Source organism: Camelus bactrianus, chromosome 11, assembly GCF_048773025.1.
Source record: "Camelus bactrianus isolate YW-2024 breed Bactrian camel chromosome 11, ASM4877302v1, whole genome shotgun sequence".
Classification (NCBI taxonomy): Eukaryota; Metazoa; Chordata; class Mammalia; order Artiodactyla; family Camelidae; genus Camelus; species Camelus bactrianus.
In genome coordinates, this window is record NC_133549.1 from 58037271 (window position 1) to 58060449 (window position 23179).

The 23179-nt window shown below is 38.4% G+C and overlaps 1 protein-coding gene across 6 annotated transcripts in view; it reads right to left on the reverse strand.

Moving 5' to 3' along the window:
- The window catches only part of FAM13C (family with sequence similarity 13 member C), a 114869-nt gene that overhangs the window by 82236 nt on the left and 9454 nt on the right, over positions 1–23179 (reverse strand). For all 6 annotated transcript variants that reach the window (XR_012510235.1, XM_074374045.1, XM_074374047.1 and 3 more), the window contains one exon: positions 22509–22710. Coding sequence is in view for 5 of the 6 variants with exons in the window: in XM_074374045.1 (XP_074230146.1) it covers positions 22509–22710 (202 nt within the window). In the remaining variant the exon portion in view is untranslated. The remainder of the gene's footprint in view (positions 1–22508; positions 22711–23179) is intronic.

Below are 23179 nucleotides of genomic sequence, written 5' to 3' on the forward strand. Positions count from 1 at the left end.
AGACATAGAATTTTCATCAGCAAGTAATCAAAAATCATGACCAGATGGGAGTAATGAATCAGCACCTATAAATATGGCGACACTGAGTTAAGCCTTCCGACTAGAGCTCGGTCATACCCACAGGGCAGACGCATGAAAGAAAGGCTTAATGGCACCTTCATCAAGTCTGTACTCCCTCCTCAGCCCCGTAGCCTCTTAAGCCTATGACAGAAGCTAGTGACTAACTTTCACTTTAAAAGATTACTATAATATTAAGAATCAGAAGTGCTAATTTCTGTGATTTTAATATAAATGAAATATTTAAGTATATTTTAAATCATCTCCCTTTGAGCTGAGGCTTACACTATTTTAAATACATCTCTCCTACTACAGCACGTCACCTCCCCAGGAAAAACCACCTTTTATTCCCCTTTCACTGAGAAAGTAAACAGCCTGTTGATATGGAAACTCTACCATGTTATTTTCTGAAATGATTAAACTATGTCTGTTATTCTTTGCTTTCAAATATCCCTCAGTGTTTCATTTCACAAGCTCCCTTGTTTATTTTATTTAGTTTAGCAAGAATCAAATGATTCTTCTATTCCCAAAGCAGTCATGAGAAAAATCCAAACATACCATCCCAAAAATTACCCTAGATCCTCAAGCTTCTCCACTAATGTCAAGCACAAGGAGAAACTGGGATCCTTAAAGAGAAAGCTCCATATTCAGTGAGCAAGTGGCAAAAGGGGCCCTTTCAATTCTAGTTACTAATGAACTCTATAGTTCCTTGATGGCTACTCATTCAAGGATATTCTGAATACTTTCTATAGTGCCAGGGACGGTTCTAGCTGTGGGACTACAGTCGCAAACGAAACAGATCATCGCTCAGGAAAACAACAACAACAACAACAACAACAACAACAACACCCTACTGTATAGCACAGGGAACTATATTCAATTTCTTGTAACATACAATGGAAAAGAATCTGAAAATACATATATGTATATGTATAACTGAATCACTGTGCTATACACCTGAAACTAACATTGTAAATCAACTAGACTTCAATAAAAAATTTTTTTAAAAAGGTAAAGGAAGAAGAAAAGAAGATGTTCTAGGTTTTTGCTAAGTCAATGCAGATTCCTCCCCATTTCCCACCTTCCATAGTATTAATGGACAATCAAATTAATAAGCCTAAGAGCACCACAAGATACCTGATATCTTCTGAGAAGGCCCCTCAGTGCCCTGACCACCTTTCGACTCAAACCGTTTGCTTTCTCAATGCACTTCCCTCATTCCTGGGATGCCTGCCTTGTTCCCATCTTATTTATATCCTGTTTTAGTTCAGACTGATGTAACACAAATACCACAGACGGGGTGGCTTAAACAACAGAGATTTATTTCTCACAGTTCTGGAGGCTGCGAAGTCCAAGGTCAAGGGGCCAGCCAATTCGGGTCATAGAGAAGGCCCTCTTCCTGATTTTCAGATGGATGCCTTCTTGCTGTGTTCTTCCGTGGCAGAGAGGAAGCAAATCCTCGCTTGTCTCTTCCTACAAGAGCACTAATCCATATCCCAAAGGCACCATCTCCAAATACCATCACATTCAAGACTAAGGTTTCAACATAGGAATGAATGTTGAGGGTACACAAATATGCAGTCTATACCATATCCCATGAGTCCCCCTCAAATCCCATGTCCTCTGATGACTTTAGGCCACATCAACAGCCCTCTCTCCTTCTGGATGCTCCCCTCATCCTCCATGTGTTTAATCCTGTATAGCCTTGTTTCTGCAGTCTCTGCAGAATCTGTGCGCTTAGCTGATGTCCCCCAAGTTAAAATGTAAGCAAGCACCCCAACAGAGGACTTCTGTGACTTGCATTTCTTTTATTCTAAGTGTTTCAGCACTTAGTAAAGTATTTGTTGATTCATTCAGTCAGGCATAACCTGTCCATTGAGTACCAGTGCCTGATGCTGAGAATCCATCATTTATGGATTTGGGAAATACACACACACACACACACACACACACAATTTCCACAACATAAAAACTAAATATTTTTTACTGAAACACCAGGAGCTCATTGCTTGCATGCTCATTTCTGTAACTGGAGTGAGGCTAAGAGAGTTTGGCCTAGGGAACGGCCTGCAACAGCTGTTTTACTGAATAAATAAGAAACTGCCAAAAACTAACAGCAGCTTGCATTTGCAATATGTAAACCTCTCAAACTGCTTTCCCATCCATTAGCATAATTTATCAAGTATGTTTCTTAAATGAAGGCATCTAAGTACTTGGAAAGAATCAGAGTTTTACACATTATTATGTTTATAATAATGTTATAATATCATCGTTAGTATAATCCTGTCTCCATTATTATGTCTAACAGTTTTTCATAGCTGATGGTCATGTAAAATTCAACCCAGACTTTTTCTTACAAATTCTGAACGAATGAAAACGTTAGGTCTTCCTCTAGAACACTGAGCTTCATCCAAGTGCTGAACAAACACAGCATTAGACAAGGCTGTTTCACAACTCTCAACACTGGGCTCTAAGCATGTCCCTGTATTAACAAGGGACATGTGTCTCTCATCCTATTGAACCAGTCATTGTGGACTTTTGGGAAATCTAACTGTTCTTACAAAATGTGGAACAGTTAACATAAAGGAGAATCGTGTCATTCCAACATTCTTCTTTTTTAAAAAAAAAATTTAACACCTTTATTATGGCATGACTCCTGTACAGTAAACTACATATATTTCAGATGTACAATTTGATGAATTTTGATAGATGTATATACCTATACACCAATGAAACCATCGCCACAATCAAGATAGCTAACATTTCCAACATTCTCCTTTTAAAGATTTGTGGAAGCATCAGATCTCTCCCATCTTTAAAACACAAGGTTTTGTTTTTGGCTTTTTTTTTTTTTTTTTTTTGAAGGATGTTGTACAAGGCAGTGGAAGGAGAAAGAGAAGTAATGTTATCTCTGAAACCAAAAATGCTTGAATGGCTTTTAATTTCACAGAAATTTATTTTCAAAAGCATTTTATAACTGGAATTAAAATAAACTGAAGTGAAATGAAATAATATGTACTACATTCACTCAAATTTAAAATCAACAGCAGTAAGAATATAAATCCTGACCAGAATACTATCCTAAGATATCTAAAGAGAATAGATGTATCAAAAATAGTGGTATCTTGTGAAGACCTAACATTTACCTGCATTATGGCTTCTTGTCCATTTTAACAGTAGTCAAAAGACACCAAATCTTTGATGCTAGCTTCCCTTGGTAATACCCCGGATACAAGACCGTAGGGGATCCCACAAAGGTGAAAAATACTAGCTTCTTCGCAATATTAGTACAAACCAGGATCAACTCTAGAAATCAAGACTTGTCTTATCAAAGGCCACACAAGCAGTGTCTCTGTCTAATTTCCCAATGAACAGTGATTAGGACTATTTATCTCCAAGTCTTTTAACAGACTCTCAGCTACAAGTAGAATATGTAAAGTTTTTGCTTCAAAGGGGGGTGGTCTCTATTTTAAAAGAATGTTTCTTTCCACACAGTAAGATTGGATGACACAGTGGACTAAACTGAATACTCCAAGTAACAGTAACTCATGAAAAATGTTTTTATGTAGAACTGGGAAAAGTCTAAGAAGATTCTATTAGACCCAAATTCTTATTGTAGCATCACTTACGCTGAAGAAGCTTGTCATTTAGAAACCCAGCAGTTACCCGGAATGAAGAAAGAGCTTAACACCCAGAACATTTGAACTCAAAAGCATTTGGAGCTCAACAGATATCTGGCATCTTAAACCCAAAAGTCATAGCTTCTTGCTCCAAATGGGTTTACATAGAGCTTCAAGACACAGGAAGCCTTGGAGACAAGATTCCACCCAGTGAATGGTGATAAGAATAACTGAAGGAAGCCCATAAGAAGCCATTCTACAAATCAGGTCACCTCGCTTCCTTAGGTTAAAGTATCTGCTAGCTCTCCATTGCCTGCACTGTGCTTCTTAACCCAGGTCAAGTCCCCAGGGTTAGGAATGGCAGGCTTTAGGTGCTGTGCCAGGGGGATGCAAACCCACAAGATATATGTTGGAATAAAAGCTCCATTATGAGCTAATTTTCCATAATATCACACAGAGGTTCTCAATAAATATTTGTTGAATGATGAGTTATTAACATGGTATAGTTTCTTGGGACATCAAATTTAAGTGAAGATTTGGAGGGGGGGAAGCCCTGTTTCCATTAAAACAAATATGTTAATAAACTGCAGGATCCTTAAGACTTTTAAGATGACATGCATGTACCAGTCAGGATTCTTCACTTCAAACAATGGAAACAAACTCTAATTTAAGCCAAGAATGAATCTACTGGGAAGCTTACAAAGTAACCCAAAGGTCTGGAGAAGCAGACATGGAGCTACAAGGCCAAAACTGCTCAGAACTGGTCCAGCATGGACACTTCTGCCATCACTGAGCATGCTGCATCTCCAATGCCACTGACCCTAAGACCACCATGTTATTATTTTAGTTTTTAAGGAAAAAAGTAGATAATGCTGCATATCAAACTCTGTTACAACATTGGTTGTCAGGAGCACCCTGATTTCAACAGGACTAAAATGCTGAGAATATGGGAATCTTTGGATTATGAAGAGGAGTCAGTCCTGTGGTGTGCAACGCTCACCCAACCCACCCACTAGCCACGGGCACCACCACCATGACCACCGCACACAGCCCAGGTCTCCTCTCCCGCTGCATCTGCTCCCACCCCAGGTTCTGCCCGTGTCCTAGCTGAAATGGAGGCTGGAAAAGCAAATACTGGCATTTTGGCTTCTATAGTGGAAAAAAAGATTCTGCTTTTTTCCCTCCTGTGGGAAATTCTCCAAGCACAAGAACAGAGTTCAGATGCTGGGCAGCCAAAATAGAATAACAAATATCCCCTACAGGGGATTTCAAAGAAACACCCTCTTATGGTAAAAGTTCAGTCTCCTCTGTGGTTAGGACTTACAACGTTAGAAAAATGTTTGAGAGGCACCAGCACAGGAAAACTCCTTAGGACAGACTCCAAGCCCCATACAATCCAGCCCCTAAAGACCGTTCCAGTCTTAGTTTCTATCACCCCACCCTCTGCACGCCCCACAGTCCAGGGATGACAAATAGGTAGCAGCTCTTGAACTGCCACCATCATCAATCATGTCTTCACTCATGGTGCTTTCCCTCAAACTAGAACTCCCTCCTCCTGCAGTTTTTCTCTACTTAATACCTACTGCACAACTTGGATCAAAAATCACCCCTCATGTGAACTCTTCCATGTGACCTCATCTTTGCAGTCCCTTAGCACTTTATACAGATCTCCACTATGGAAGGAAGAGATCCCCACTCAATAACTGAACAAAAGCTAAATTAAAGCTTGATAAAGCAGGGGAGAGTTGCACTTTCACAGACCTCACTGAGCAAAGCAGAGAGACCTGATCGTATACAGGGTTTGGAGATTCACGGAGCTGAGGGGCTGGGAGACTTCCAGAGGCTGGACTGTTGAGGCATTAGTGGATCTTTAGGTACAGAAGCCAAGCTGGAGTGAGGATGGGGTTGACTGGCTGATTTGCAGCAGTGCACTGGCTGGAATTAAGCTGTTGCTGACCATCTGGCTTTATAACTGGGTGTGTTAACAGGGTTGAGGGCTGCTGTCACTGATGGGCTAGATTACAGAAGCAGGAATGATTGCTGTTATTGATCAGCTTAAACAAGTGAAAAAAGGTTCTGATGGCTACTGGTAACCACGGTCACAGAACAATCAGTCTCTTTCTAAAAGGAGACGAACTTTTCATTCCCACTATCGTGACAATATATGAGGATATAATAATCCTACTAACAGCAAACATGCTAATATTTATTGAGCTTTTACTATGTACTAAGCATTAGAGGAAGTACTTTACAAGGCTTATGTCATGTAATCCTTGAACAACCTTACAGCAGGGTATTATTACCCATCATTTCACATCTGGGTAACTTGAGGGACCTCACTGGAGTCCAAGTATAAACAGAATGACAAGAGGCAGCGCTCTCACCCAGGGCATGGTAACACACACAAAACCAGTTTTAACTATGTGAGATGATGGATCTATTAATTCTCTTGATCTTGGTAATCATTCTACAAGGCAGTATATATATAAATTATCAGGTTGTACACTTCAAATGTATACAATTATATTTGCCAATTTTTCCTCAATAAGTTAAAAAGACAAGGCTGTGCATGATCATTACCACAGAAATAATATTTTCATAATGATTCCAGCTGTCCAGATGTGACCTACAAGGTCTGAGCCAGGGCTTCCTACTGCAGTAATATTGGCAAGTAAAGGACACCCAGAAGTGATATCTGGGCTTGAAGATGAAAGCCTTCGATTCATGTACTATCCACTTCTAAAAACACATGGAACGGACACGGTGCTAAAGAACCATGCCAACAGTGAACACCCGAGTATACATCCAGAAACTTCTGGTTATCCCACTGTCTCAGTGATGAATGAGCCTGCCCCTCTGACTCCACCCCTAGAAGAGCCCATCTGACCCTTGGCCCGTGTTAGGTTTGACTCCAACAAGACGTGGGACTGAATCTGTCCTCGGTCAAAGGAAAGCAAAGTCAGCGTGGGTAACGCAGCAACAGGTGTGTCTTGCTGCAACGGCCACCCTGAAGTTTCACTGAGTGTCTGCCTTGTTCCTGTCCCCAAATCCCACTCTGTGCCCCACTGCAGTGACCGGATCCCAGTCCTATACGCACATCTCTGCCCTGCCCGTCTGCTTAGTGGCTCACATCCTCCTGGACTGGAATCCTATCCAGCCCTGGCCAGTTCCCCAGGAGCACGGGGGAGCCAGCCTATGCACAGTCTAACTTCAGGAAGCCCCTGGTGTTTCTTTCCTATGGCTGCTGTAAAAGTTATCATAACTTGGTGGCTTAAAACAGCAGAGATTTATTCTCTCACATCTGTGGAGGCCAGAAGTCCAAAATCAAGGAGTAAGCAGAGCACGTTTTCTCCAGAGGCTCAAGAGAAGAATCCTTCCGAGCCTTTTCTAGGTCTAGGAGGCTCCTGGAATTCTTTGGTGTGTGGCAGCGTAACTCCAATCTCTGCCTCCATCTTTCCGAGGCCTCTTCCCTGGGTCCCTCGAAGTCCTCCCCTCTTCTTATAAAGACACCAGTCATTGGCTTCAGAGCCCACCCTACAGCCAGATGATCTCATCTGTACTGTTACATTAAATACATCTGCAATGACCATATTTCCACATAAGGTCACATTCTAGGGTTCCAAGTGGACATGAATTTTGGGGAGACACTACCCAATTCATTACATTCCTCAAGCTACAAGAGGGGAAACAGATGCCCCCTCTGGCACACTCAGTCCAGCATCACCGATGAAACACTGGGTTACTGAGTCTGCTTTGGCAAATCAAGCAAAATTGATAGATGGTTTTGCCCAGGAAGGGATTATTATTGAAACGGACAGTCTGGGAAGTAAAAGAAGAGGCCAGGTCAGTCTGCATAGAGCAGGCTATCTTTGAAATAGAATGTAGGTCCTCAAATCACTAAAGCTAAAAATGGTGACATTAAAATCATCCATTTTGATAGAAGGAGACGAAGATAATCTGTACGCGTATTAAAGACATGCTCTTTAGTCTTGTTTGCAGTTGAAAAACCTCCTTCGAAAGAATACAATATTAAAAGGCTCTGAGATAAATCACTTTAAGCAATTAGCTCACAAGTAAGAGGAAGCCAAAACAAACAAACTTCAAAAGTACCCTAGTCAATGACAAAATGTACTCACAGTTACAGCATTGCAATCACACTGTAATAAATTTTAGAAGTGTCATTTCAGAAATTTTAATCAAATAATGAAATTTTCAATTACAGGAAAACAATGTTCAAATACAGTTGCAGCTACTGCATTTTCTGCAGTAATATCTCCTAAAATCATTATCTACAAAGACTTTCACTGTTTTGTGAATTCAAATTATATCACTGCCAGAGATTAGATCCCTGTTTCTTTTCCAGTGTGAGTTCCCTGCTGCCCTCTCATCTGATGCCTACCTCAAGCCCACCTTTTATCTCCTGGGGCCCCTCACTTGCCTCTAAACCCTGGAGACTCAAGACTGCATCAGCCACAGCAGAGCTCAGCAGGTTCCTTCCCTGTAGACAGCCCAGGGATAGCTCGAACATCCAGACCCTGGTTCTCCAACTCTGTCACATTAAGAACCAGTCACCGAGTTCCCATCCTGTTTTTTAGCATAAGGTGAAAGTGAGATAGAGTTTTAACAGGGTGTGACGTTTTGGTTTTTTTCTCTGTTTCCATCTTGATGTTTCACATCTGGTAGAAAAGATCACACTTGTCAAATCTTTATAAGTAACAAGGAAAAAATAAAATAAAATAAAATTGTAAAAGGAGGCTTAAATCATTAGTATATGTCTGTTTTTTATTTAGAGCTGAACTAATTCAGTCTTTTATTCAGTTCACTTGTCTTTCAGAGTTCACAATATCTGGACCAGGCTCTCTTGGTTTCTAAATCAAATGTCAGTTTTAATACGACTGAGAAGACAGTAGGCAACAGGGAGGGACACAGGGAAGAGGTGGGAGGGAACAATGCTGTTCTGTGGATCCATCAGCACAACATTCAGCGATCTTTTCCTGGTGGCTTTAAAGCTGGTAGGTCATACCTTCAGTACAGTCGGTGTTTTCTGGGTTAAAACACACTAAAAGCCAACTGTTTGCTCCCACCACACTGGCAGACTAATTAAGAGAGCTTTAAACTTTGACAGTATCCTGTTGGTTATTTCATGCTAGTTATAGCTGAAAACTCTGAAAATCTAACATTGGGATGACCTTTTCTATAGAAAATTTATCTGGCACATGGCAACATCACCAAGCCAAGCAATCATAATATTGTAGTTCAGTGTGTTAAGGAACAAAAGAAGCAGAGCTGAACATCTTTGTTCCTGTAAGAAATCCCCTAATTGTGGCTACAACTTATTAAGCAGTAGTTAAAGTTGCAGAAAGTTCAGCTGTTTAAAAAAAGAAAAAAAAGATTCAGAGCAAAACCAAGCAGGGCTTTGCTGAGTGGGAAATCAAAGCACCATCATGACTCATAGACCACCAGATACTATGCCAGAAGTCAATCAACTACATAATGAAAGAATGCTTAAGACAGGAAAGCCATTCTTGCACGTGGCACTAGCCTCAGCCTAGAGCAGCAATTTTCAAAGCAGCATCCTGTCTGGCTGTTTATCCTCAGTACAATTCGTGCTCAAAACACCGCTATCATTCAGTGTCTGACATCAATTATGTTGTTTTCGATCATTTTAACACAGAAACAGGCTGATTAAAGTCAGCATTTCTATTAACTTGATGACAGTCACTGCTCATAGCAAGGGGCATCCAGTGGGATCGTCTGCAGACTTTGAGGGCAGATTTTCAAGCCTTTCCCACTTTTACCCAGTTTTTAAGGCTTTGTCATCCCAAGAAAGTGGGCTGCTTTTTCCAGAATGTTTCAAACTGTTTGGACAATAACGATGTGAAATAAATACTGCAATAAGCCTCGAGATCTGGACAGGCTGCTAACTTCCCTTCCTGTACCTATTTTAACTATCCTAAAGGGATCAAACTTAAAAAAAAGTTAGTTCCTGATATTCTCTGGCTAAATGGGTGCAACTAGTTACTCGTACTTTGGAAGAGGAGTGAGGTTAAATGTGCAGGCCATTCATTCTTGATACAGTCACCATATTTAGTTAATAAAAACTCAATGTCCAGTTAAATTTGAATTTCAGGTAAACAATGAACAATTTTGTAGTGTAAGTATGTTCCATATAGATATTTGCTTGCACAAAACAAATTCCTGTTGAAAGCAATATCTACGTGGGACATACTTATCCTAGAAAATTATTCATTGTTTCTCTGAAATTCAAATTTAACCAGGAATTCCATATTTTATCTGGCAACTACATCTCTTGCAAAATATGGAGCCTAAAACTGCAGGCTTGAGGTTGATATGTTACGTCTCAGTCTCAAAGTGATATTTAACCATGTTTGATAAAGTTTAGATTGGCAATTCTTAGTTACCCAAAATGTCAGTTCATTATGTTTCTGCTCTCCAGACTTTCCAAACAGCTTCACTTCCAAGCTCCAAAACAGGCTGTCTAACTCCTCGCTAAGCTGTTTTCTTTGCCTAAAGAACACCCTGCTCTTGGATAAATATCACCAAGTACATGAGGATGTGAATTTGCATATCCGTGTGTATGCAATCACAGCTCCCACAGCTGACAATATCCCAATTGTCAAATCTACTTTCTATAGGAAGGATTATTTTGGGGTCAAATTTTAAAATGCCTCTTAATCACAGCCCCACAAGTTTAGCTGACATAAGCCAAAGTCACTACAATCTTCTGTCAAGAAGAAGACCACAATTATTTCCAAATAAAATAAAACTGACAAACTCTGAAGTTTCATTTGGCTATGGAGACAAAGTCAATAACTAAACCTACTTCTTTTTTCCTGATCATAATGAAGCAGGTGTTTAACAGAAGGGATGTTTATATAAAACTCCAATTTCTGTTCAGACCAACAGTATAATGCCATGTAGCTCCTTTGGTGAGTTAGACTAATTAATGTTCTTTTTCTTCTTCTAGTCCTTGACATTAAGAACATTGATACATCAGTATTTTGAAGGACCGGAAGAGGCAAAAGACCAGTTAACTTCTTGCTTTAGGTTATATACTAGCTTGAGAGATGTGGAAGTCATTAGTGCTGCTGGCCAGTATTTCATTCTCCCCCTGGGCACGCATTGTAGGATTAGAGTTCCTTGCCCCTGTGTTATACAGGTGTGGTTATAGGGGAAACACATGACCAGCTCTGGTCCATTAGTAGAGAATGGAAATATTGTGCGGCTTCAGGCTTAAATCTTTTAATTATTGTTTCAGAATCCTCCAGAGCTCTATTTTCTCTCTGACTCAAAACCACACATCCAAAACTGTCACTATTTTGTTAGTTTGAGTCCTTAATTGACCGCCATGAACAAATTCTTCCTGGTGACCAATGACGGATATATAGCAGGTACAAGAAACACACTTTTGTTGGTTTTAACTACTAAGGTTTTGGATTACTTGTTGATGCAGCAGAGCCCAGCTGAGCCTAACTCAGGAGACATGCAGTTATTGAAATTTTAGTGTTATTCAGCCAGATGAGTCTATAAAACATTCTATATACTCTTTTTAGCCCCATGAAATTTGCTGAACAGTTAGGTTATATCATTATCACTTTCAATTCTCAACAAACTCTAAAAGTAAATGCAAATTATTATCTCTGCTTTATAGATGGAAAACTAACACAATGAGCTAGTAAGTCAAAGCTTAAAGTCACACAGAAAGTAAGTGGCTGAGAAGGAATCTGAATCCATATCCACCAGGAACTACAGATCATACTTTCCACCTCACTACACTGCCATTCAATTATTTACCTCTGGTTGTTATTAGAGGAAAATTCTCCATAGTAGAGGGAGTAAGTCTTGGAACCCCATGGAGGGACAGCAGGTGCCAAAAGGGACAATGGTGTCCCATGGACATGTTACTCCTCTTTCTATATGTTGGTGGGTCTTGATTATTGGCTGAATGTGTAGGGCTATATATATGATATGAGAAACCACCTTGGGAACTATGTAGAACAAAATCAGAGATTCTTTAAATAAGAATTTATTTATCACAAAGGATGCAGAGGAAGAAGAAAAACAACAAATTTAAGAGCCATCCTATATGGGAGCCACCTGCATCTCTGCTAAACATTATAGGCAGCATGTGAGTAGAGATCAGTCCGTGCCATCCTCCACTGCTACACTCAGGTGAACCAATACCATCAACACTGTCTTGTTCATGTTTTTAAGGGAATTCTTCTGTATCCATCAGAAGCAGAGTATCAGTTAAATAATGTGGCCTTGAGCACTACAAAGACAACGTTTTAAGTATCCCATTGCTCATAAGCTTGTCTCAAACCAGTTATTTGAACACACACTGCCTTGAGTGATGACTTTTTTTTTAACTTTTAAGATTCAATGCCCAGGCAAACAAGGCACATCACTTAATTTTAAGTTTCCTTCATGTCAGTATTAAGCTAAATATATTTGTTCACTTGAAAAAAAGTAATAAAGTTATATTACAGACATTCCAGGTTCCTTCCTAAAAATATCTTTCTGAATCAACTTCATCACTGAGAACAGGCTGGCTGTTATTTCAAAGAGGAGGATCAGAATCTGATACACCATGAGAAACAAGTAAATCCGAACACTGACTCAGATGGCCTCACTTTCAAGGACCTTGAATTTCTCAGAACTGTATCCCCCTGAATCTCAAACATTTTACTCTCAGAGAAGTGATGGGGAACTTGGAACAAAAATCTAGAGGATCACCTTTTGTCCTGACCAGTAACAAGTCTTCCCCCACATCCACACCTAAACAGGAACTGAAGTAAAACCTCTACACTGGAGCTGCAAAATCACATGAGAGAAATAAAGCAACAAAAACGAATGTGTCAAAACAATTATCTAAGACCAATTGTTAGAATCACAATGAATTCAGGCTTTCGACACACTGCAAAAAGAAATCCCTCAAAGGCATATTCAGAACTTAAAAGTCTTCCTTTCAGGGAAAAGCAAGTGAAATTCTATTTGAAGTTCATTTTAGCTTTCCAGGGCTCTCAGTTTCAAAGTCAATCAGCTGTACCAGTTTTCTTGCTTTTACCATGTGCACTAGCATGGTGGTTCAGTAATATATTAAGAACAATGTACATAAGGTAGAACTATAATTGGAAACAGAATCTTAGTTCCTTTTTGGGTAAAAAAAAATGACCCAGAATTAACTTTGTCTTTCTCTTAATTCAGAGTCTAACGCAGGAAGAATAAGAGCTGTACTCTCCAAAAACAGAAATGTAGTAAATACTCCACAGTTAAGTTATTTTGCCTGAAGAGAGGTTAGGGGGTTTTCATTTCTGCAGAAAGATAAAAATGCAATTTTCACAATCAGTCCTGGATCCCTTTCCAGGCTCTTAACACATTTACAAGAGCCAAGTGGAAGAAACCTAATGCTGATGTACACCAGACCGAACAGCTGGTCTCCCCAAGGAAGTGGATTAGCAGCACGATCATAGTACACAGCTCAGTGCAGAAGAACTCTCTCTATAGCCTCCTACCTTTTGTCTTCTGCTAAAGTACCACCAGAGGGGGAGGACAGAAGGATGGTGCATAGCCTGATGCCACCTGGTAGGAAGTGAAGATGGTAAGACTCGATCCACCAATGCTAACTCTAAACGTCCTCTGGACACTTGTGAGGTCCAAAACATGAAGCTAGTTCTGTTAGTCAAATCTAATCATCCCCAGATCAGGTTGTTAAGGATTAATACTATAGCAATATAGAATCACTTCTAATTTTTCACAAAGTATTACAACATATAAAAATCTATTGCCTTTTTTCAAACCAAGTTCATTTTAATCAGTAATATCAATAAATAGGGATTTTTTAATTAAATAGTAGGTTTCTAAATTTTTCACCATGTAATCAGGAAAGTGTGAATATAAAAAATTGACGTGAGACAAATAGTTCTAGAAAATGGTAGAAATTGTACCAAAAACAGGAAAAACTGATTAAGACTGGTGGTCACACTCAAAAAACAGAAAGTAAATAACAGAGATGGTCTCACAGTCAATCCCAAAGTTTTCCAAGGTGAAAAATTACCTAAATATTCTATAGGGGAGAGATGAAACCTCCAGAGCTTGTTGTTAATCATGGGATAAGGCATACATATTTCTCACTGAGATAAAACTGGTATGACATCATAACATAATGAATTGACATATGTATATATTGCAAAATGATCACCAAAATTAGTCTAGTTAACATCCATCACCACAGTTAACACAATTTTTTGCTCTTGAGAACTTTTCAGATCTACAACTTTCGAATATGCAATACAGTATTATTAACTACAGTCATCATGTTGTACATTATATTCCCAGGACTTATCTATCCTACATCTGGAAGTTTGTATCTTTTGACCACCTTCACCCATTTCACTCACTCCCCATATTTTGTGTAATTTTTCATAAATTATTACAACATATATGATCTATTGCCTTCAGTCAGTTCTCCTCCTTGGAAAGAGTGTTTGCTATTTAATAAGACATTCCACAGGATAGCAAACTGTTAACTGGAATATACTTTGATGAGGAGTTTCTGCTTAGCACAAACTAAAGTCTTGTTTTAACTTCAAGTTCATTATATCAATAAACTCTAATATTAGCATCAATAAAACTTGACCTTTCAGGAGACAGGTCATTAAATGGTCCTTATCCAAGCCACTTTTTTTTTAACAAAGCCCTCTGCCTAAGGAAGAAAGGAATACACAAGCAAAAAGGAAAATTAAAACTGACCCTCGTGAAATGAACATTCTCCTTCCTCTAAATATCTTAACTTTTCTTTTTTCTTGAAATATAGTTGATTAACAATACTGTGTTATTTTTCAGGAGTACAGCAAAGTGATTCGGTTACATGTATTTTTTTTTATTCTTTTCCATTATAGGTTATTACAGAATAATGGATATAGTTCCCTGTGCTACACAATAAATGTTTTTGTTGTTTATCTATATTATACGGTAGTATGTATCTGTTAATCCCATACTCCTAATTTACCCCTCCTCCACTTCCCCTTTGGTAACCGTAAGTTTGTTTCCTATGTCTGTGTGTCTATTTCTGTTTTGTCAATAAGTTCATTTGTATCATTGTTTTAGATTCCACATACAAGCAATACCATAAGTTATTCGTCTTCCTGTCTGACTTACTTCATTTAATATGATAATCTTTAGTTCTATCCATGTTGCTGCAAATGGCATTATTTCCTTCTTTTTATGGCTGAGTAACATTCCATTATATATATATATATATATATGCACACATACATACATACACCACATCTTTTTTATCCATTCATCTGTGGATGGACATTTAGGGTGCTTCCATGTCTTGGTTATTATAAATAGTGCTGCTTTGAACATTGAGGTGCGTGTATCTTTTCGAATTAGAGTTTTCATCTTTTCCGGTTATGCACAGGGATTGCTGGATCATATGGTGAGTCTATTTTTAGTTTTTCAAAGAACCTCCATATTGTTTTTCATAGTGGCTGCATGAGTTTACATTCCCACCAACAGTGTAGGAGGGTTCCCTTTACTCCACAGCCTCTCCAACATTCATCATTTGTGAACTTTTTAATGATGGCCATTCTGACTGGTGTGAGGTGACACCTCATTGTATTTTGATTTGCATTTCTCTAATAATTAGTAATGTTGAGCATCTCTTCACATGTCCATTGGCCATCTGTATGTCTTCTTTGGAGAAATGTCTATTTAGGTCTTCTGCCCATTTCTGATTGGGTTGTTTGTTTTTTGATATTGAGTTGTATGAGCTGTTGGTATATTTTGGAAATTAAGTCCCTGTCAGTCACACTGTTTGCAAATATTTTCTCCCAGTCTGTAGGTTGTCTTTTCATTTTTTTTTTATGGTTTCCTTTGCTCTGTAAAAGCTTCTAAGTTTGATTAGGTCCCATTTGTTTATTTTTGCTTCTATTTCTTTTGCCTTGGGAGACTTATCTAAGAAAATTGTGCTACGATTTATATCAGAGAATATTTTGCCTATGTTCTCTTCTAGGAGTTTAATGGTGTCATGCCTTATATTTTAATCTTTAAGCCATTTTGAGCTTATTTTTGTGTATGGTACGAGGGAGCATTCTAATTTCATTGTTTTACACATAGCTGTCCAGCCTTCCCAACACCACTTGCTGAAGAGACTGTCTTTTCTCTGTTGTATATTTTTGCCTCCTTTATCAAAGATAAATTGACTGTAGGTATTTGGGTTTATTTCTGGGCTCTGTTCTGTTCCATTGATCTGTATGTCTGTTTATGTGCCAATACCACGCTGTTTTGATTACTATAGCTTTGGGGCATTGTCTGAAGTCTGGGAGGGTTATCCCTCCATCTTTGTTCTTTTTCTTCAGGATTGCTTTGCCACTTCTTGGTCTTTTGTGGTTCCACATAAACTTTAGGATTATTTGTTCTACTCCTGTGGAAAACATCCTGGGTAATTTAACAGGGATCATGTTAAATCTGTAGATTGCTTTGGGTAGTATGGCCATTTTTAACAATATTAATTCTTGCAATTCAAGAACATAGGATATCTTTCCATTTCCTTTAATCATGTTTGATTTCCTTTATCAACATTTTATAGCTCTCAGTATATAAATCTTTCACTGTTTTGTTTAGGTTTATTCCTAGGTATTTTGTTTTATTTATATATTTATATAAATATATATATATATATATTTATATAAAGTGACTTTATAAACAGTATTTTTTTTTACTTTTTCTGATATTTCATTGTTAGTATAAGGAAATGCAACTGATTTCTGTATATTAATCTTCTATCCTGCTACCTTTTTGAATTCACTTCTCAATTCTAATAGTTTTTGTGTGAAGTCTTTAGGGTTTTTACATAGAGTATTATGTCATCTTCATATAATGACAATTTTACCTCTTTCCTTCTGACTTGGATACTTTTTATTTCTTTTTATTGTTTGATTGCTGTGGCTAGGACTTTCAATACTATGTTGAACAGAAGTAGTGAGGGTGGGCATCCTTGTCATGTTCCAGAATTCAGTCGGAAGGCTTTTAGCTTTTCACCATTTAGTATTACATTGGCTGTGGGTTTGTCATAAGTGACTTTTATTATATTATTTATTTTATTATCTTTATTATATATAGATATTAAATATCAATTTCTTTGAGAACATTCTTGCATTGCCTTCCTGATTCCCAGACTTTTATTGGATCAGCAAATACACCTCTTTTAAATCATTCATTGTTGGTGAAAAACTGGAATCACATTCGGACATACACATAAAACCTCAGATTCTGTACTCTACCCTCAGAGAGGTGGCCAAAACCAAAATTAAAGAAAAGTTGTTGTAATATTGAGTCTGATCCTTCATAAGTAGACTTTTTGATTCTGACTTTGGGGCTGATCAGAAAGGTAAGAAAGATCCAAACTTTCAATGGTTCCTATCGGACCCCTTCTCCTTTGCCCACACCCCCATTCCCAACCTGGTTAGGATCAGACTGAAGATCCACTCTGTGATGAGAGAACCCAGAAATGGCAATAGCTAAACTCTTATAATGGTGCCCTTCAGCTTCAAAGAGGGTTCCTTCTAAGTTCATAAAGCTGTGCCTGTAGGTTCTTCACAGGTACTTTTGGGGAATGATGATTTCATAACAGACCAGCTAGAACTGTGTTCTGATGACAGCAACCAGTGTCAAGCAGGATTTGTAGCATAAGCTCAAGATCCCCAAATAAATCCAGCTTTATGAACAGAACTACTCTCTCTACCACAGTGCATGGTAAACCTAGTTAGTGGGTCATTTACCCTTTGATCCAAACTCTTATGAAATATATAGTTCTATCAAATTCTGGTATATTTGTTCCAGTCCTATGGAACTTTGCCTGATAATATTAGACAACAACGCTATAGAGTAATCAGTGATAACTGTGGTTATTATTTAAAAACTAGACTTGTCCATGGCCTTACTTCTTTCATTTGAATCTGGCATCATCCAGGCCAGTGGTTTTCAATCAGGACACACAACAGACTTGTCTGCGGAGTTTAATAATAATGCAGATGTCCAGGACCTACACCAGACTTAACGAATGTCTTACTTGATACTCTTGGCATCTTCTTTTAGGACTATTATGCTATACTTTAAAGTTTTTTCATCTATAAAAATTATATTACTCCATTTTTGTAAAACCAGAAGTAAATTCTCTGACTTCTTTAAAGATAGGCTTATTTTATTATCCCCTGAGACATTCTAACTTGATGGGAATGGTTTCACTATCTTGTTTTCATGTCACATTATGAATCATTTTTCTTATGAACTTTCATCAGACTTTTCACATTTGAAAACTATTAGTAGTAAATCAATGAAAATAACTGTCAGTTTCTGTGATCTATAGATGTTTGTTTTCTTCAGACACTTGCCTTAAGGTTCTACTATCAGCTTCAGGTCAGGGTCTCTGTCATCAACTAAGAAGAATATTCTCAAGAGTCTCATGGTAAAGGCCCAGATACTTTAAATAACTGACATTCCAAAGAACAGACTCTTGGGTATAGGTGTCTGATAACACCAGTGGGCTGGGTCAGGACTTGCAGAACTTTAGTCCAGAAGCAGACAACTTCTTGCTATTGCTAACCCAAGATCAAGTGGAACAAGGTTTAACTACACAGAACTGAATGGACTGATAAGGGAAATTTTACAGTGGTTATCTGATTGGAATATTGTTGTTTTAATATAGTCTGTCTTCTGGCCCCATAAGAAAGTCCTTTCTCTTTCTACTTCAACTATTTGTTACCCGTACTATTTAGTAGATTTTTATAGCAAACAAGATAAATGACTTGCCCTGGAAATAGAAATGTGCCATTCATATGCAAACTAACAAATCCAGAACCCATACGCTGAACCACCTCCTCTACCTGATTCATACACTCCAAGAAGCAATCATCCTTTGCCCTAATCATCCCAGGGCCAGGTACCAGACCACTAGAGAGAACCCCTATACATCAGAGTTCACGGAAACTATTCAAACTAGCCAATTCTAAGCCTGCTTACTCTGCCTTGCTTTTCCTTCCAATAAAAGCCACAATAATGCCTTCTGCCCATGCTCCATCTTCCTCCTGACCAACCTTGGTGCTTCCCCTTGTGGCACTGCATGACATAGTATGCCCCCCTCTCTTCTTAAGAACTATGAGTAGGAACTTTTCCAAATGATAGTCATCTTCTGATCCATCGGCCATTCTGTTATATATATTATATATATAACATATATAACCATTCTGTTATATAAACTTAAATGAAATATTTTTAAATTATACCTGAATCTCACTAAACCCTAGAATCCAGAAACTCATACCAAATGTCCTTACTTTCAATGGCAATAGAATTATTTCATATATTCAATAATAACATCTTCTGTTTTACCAAGACAAAATTGGATAACTCTATTACATAACTAACATCTTGCCTGAAATGTCATACTGATCTTGGATCAGGTAGAACAGGCTGATTTCAAGGAACTAACGTGGCTTTAATTACAGAGTCAATGCCTACAAAGGACTCCTAGGATAACTAGCCTGCTATCTAGTTTAGAGGGTCCAACCTTATAGGTGGTAAGGACCATCACTTCCTTGGAGGCCAGGAATCTAAAGTTATTTTGGGGACCTTAAGAAAAGAGGAATTCACCTAAATGCATAAGTACTGCAGGTGAAAAAAGGTGGAGAGAATTTCTTCAATTTGGTTCCCTTGCCTTGGGATTGCAAACAACAGGGGCATTAGAAGTCTAATCTGAGATTCCTTATGAAAGCTTCCAAAGAGAAGTTCATTCTGTAATTATTCAAAACTATACGGCTCTAGATTTTGCAAAGCATATGTAAGAAGAACTAGATGGTAAATTAACACTCTTGCCATGCCTGTCTAGGTAAATAATAAGGCCAAACCTAAGGAGAGTAGTCTTATCTTGCGATCAAAGTTAATCTTTCTTTGAGATTATCATGATCACAAGGAAGAAGAAGGGAGGGAGGTCGAGACTGTGAGGAACAATTATAAAAGACTTTGAAATTTAGTGGATGTCCTGGCTAGCTCACCTATCTGAATAATCTCTGCTTTTTGTTCGTCTATGTAGAAATAGAAGTTAACTTGCAGAAACTGATGACAATGCAAATAACTTCTCTCCACAGAAATGCAAATTGTGTCCACAGCAAAGTAGTTGATTATCACGCTATGGATACTGCAAGTATGGCCAATTTTGTGTGCACTTCTAAATTTACTTCAGCATTCCTTGGCAGACTGTAAATGTGTGGTATTTTGCATTCTTTTTTGTATTGACTGTAATATCTTATTGGTTCTGTCATTAATTCACAATTTAAATAAAATCTTTGACACATCTTTACTTTGTATCTGTATAAGAGTCATGATTATATCCTCTTTTAAAATGAGACTTTTTATAATTGAAAAGATATTATGCTTCCACTTTACAGAAAAATATGGAAGACCTAATATGCCATTTTACAAAAAAGTTATGCACAATATATATAATAAATATATACATATTTAGGTGTGTATGTATATATATATATATATCTCTTACCAATTTTGAGTCATTCAGTGAATAATACTGAGTGACTGAGTGCCAGAGATCCAAAGACAGACAACAAAGACTGATTCACTGACCTCAAAGAACTTAAATTCTAGTAGACCTAGCATTCACTCAACAAAGTGTGCCTAACTGATGTGACCAACATCACAAAGCTTTAAGGCAGAGAAGAAAATCACACTTGTAAAACTCCCTCAAAGTAATCCTTTCTAAATAATAATTACTGCTTAGCAACACAATATATCACCAAAGGAAAAAAATTCCAGGGTGAAATAATAGGTTTTATATAACAATTAAGGTATGAGTGATATAAGGGGGTAAATAAATCACTAGACACATAGTTGGAAGTTCTGGGTACCTTTTGTTAGAAACACTATGATTTATGGAAAAGACATTCTACTCAAGTTCTTCCAAATCTTACTAAAGTGGTTAGGTAATCTCTCTGATCCTTAGTTTTTCCACTAGTACAAAAAGATAATTGTCATAAATATGGCTACATGCCTAGAACACAATAAATGCTTAAATAAGTGTTAGTGGATTTTATTAATAATATTATTTATAGATGCTCAGTTCTTGGTCAGTACTCAACCAATGTTAATTATATCTCCTTAAAGAAAATGGGAAGAATGATATCTGTTTCAATTTTCTCCAAAATATGGAAGACCTAAAATAATATTATCAAAGTTCTCTTAGTCATTAGAGGGGAAAAAAATAGCTCATTGTGTACATAGAGATGTTAAGAATGAACTGGAAGTTTTGCCTGCAGTCCAGGGTTCCGATGATGTACTACCAGCAAAGACTATACAAGCATATCTCTCTCCTGAAATCTTTCTGTGCATGAGCAACATGTTGGGAATTACATGCCCCATTAGCACCTTATTACAAGTGATAACTGTGCAATTTCTATGAGGCCAGACTACAGGATGACAAGAAAGAGGGCATTCCAGGAGAGATGGCTGGTCACCCAAAGCCCACAATGTCACAGGTGACACTTAGTGGGAGATTCAAGGTCAGAGCCTCCCGGAACCAGCCAGACTGTGCAGGCAGCCCTTTGGGTACCTGTGTCCTCCCCAGCACCACACTCCTAATCAAACAAGTGCTGGGTACATTCAGCAACAGGCAAGGTCTCAAGTTTATCATAACTTAAATGGTATTTCACACTTAACCTCTCTCTGCAACTCAACTCAGTTTCAAATAATCACAACACAGCTTCATGAATGCAGAGGGCATTTCATCTCCCTACAGAATTAACTGACTCAATAAGAGGTCACCGTGCCAAAAAAGAAATGAAATGAAAGTCACAAGGCAAATAAGAAAGTTATAAGGTCAGGTAAACTGCCCAGCTAAAGCTATTCTAACAGGAAGGAAGACCACCTGGTGCCCCTTTACTGAATAGGACTGGACTTAAATTTATTACATAATTAACCTATTACGCTTAGAGCCTCCCACATTATTTAACAGTTAGAGTGTTAAAAAAAAAAAAAAGCAAAGGTCACATTAATGAAGCACCTACGTCCCCAAAACTGCTTTAGGTGCACTAGAAGTATAATCTTAATTTTGGGACCATCAACCTCAAGATTAAAATGGGATATATTCATTTAATCTCTTTTAAAAGCACCATAAATTATTTGAGGGGCTTTTAAGATTTTTTAAAATCACATTCTTTAGTACATCCCTCTACAACTAGAAAAGTAAAATAAGTAAATACGTGCATGTGTGTATATAATGCAGTACTTGAATCAATTTGAAAAGATGCTTCTTTCATACATTTAAGTACTTATTGACCTCAAAGAACCAGATACTACACACACATACAAACAGGCACATACAAGCTTGAGTGTTTTTCCGAAGCCGCTAAATCACAGCCTAAGAATGGCTCTGGAGAAACTTGGGACTTTTGATTTGCGAAAAAGAATCTCTAGGTTTGGGGAAAGAGCTACCTGCCTTAGATACATGAAGGTAACTGGAGGTCTTCCTTCACTCTCCCCCAAAATGATGCAGCAGCTCCTCTAAATCAATGTCAGACTTCAGTATTTAAGAATATCAGTTTGGAAGAGCGCTAAATTGTCAGCCTGTCCAGAGCGCTCCACTATTAACGCACGGTGCAAGCAAGCGTCCCAGGCCGCTGGTGCGCAAGTCACATTAATCGCCTCTCGCAAAATAAAGTGCTCAGACCATCACCCGCAACTGTGCCCTCGCCTGAGAAGCACCCGTCTTGGCAAAGGGCTGAGGAGGTCTACCTGGCTTTCTCTGTGGCTTCTCCCATTCTCGGCCTTGAAGGTGGACTTGGGCTTCCGGGACTTGAAGTTGCCCATGCTGGGTCGCAGCAGGCCGTCCAGCAGTGCGGTCTGCTCTACATGCTGCGGCGGCGCGCAGGACAGCGGCGCGGGCTCCTCTAGCGGAGGCCCGGCGTCGGGGTAATTTTCTTTATGGTCTTCATCTCTAGAACAAGAAAGATCCAATTTAGAAAGCACCAAAAAGAGTATAATAACCTGCTGTGGGAAAGAGAGGCTGGTGATACTGGTTGCTGCTCTATTTATATATACGGTACCTCCCAACTTGTTAGTGTAGACTTAGTTTCAGAGGAACTGAATTTCACTCGAGATCACGCCCATTCCCTTCCAGTCTTTGCTAATGGATGTATACTTTTTGTAGTTGTAGCTTCGTCCATACTATCATAATCTGCTTTTAATTTTTCACTTCAAGATGGATTCACATATATCTTGTTTTTCTCTCACAAGAGTAATGTGATATAGATGGCTTAGTTATTGTCACCCCAACTTTATAGACTGACTATAAAACCCAGAGATTAAGTGCCGAATAGAAGGGCTAATTCACCCAGGCCTGGAGTGGTCAGGTGGGTCTCCAGCCTCTCATGCCTGTGTCCTTGGTTCAAGGTATAATGCTTCCT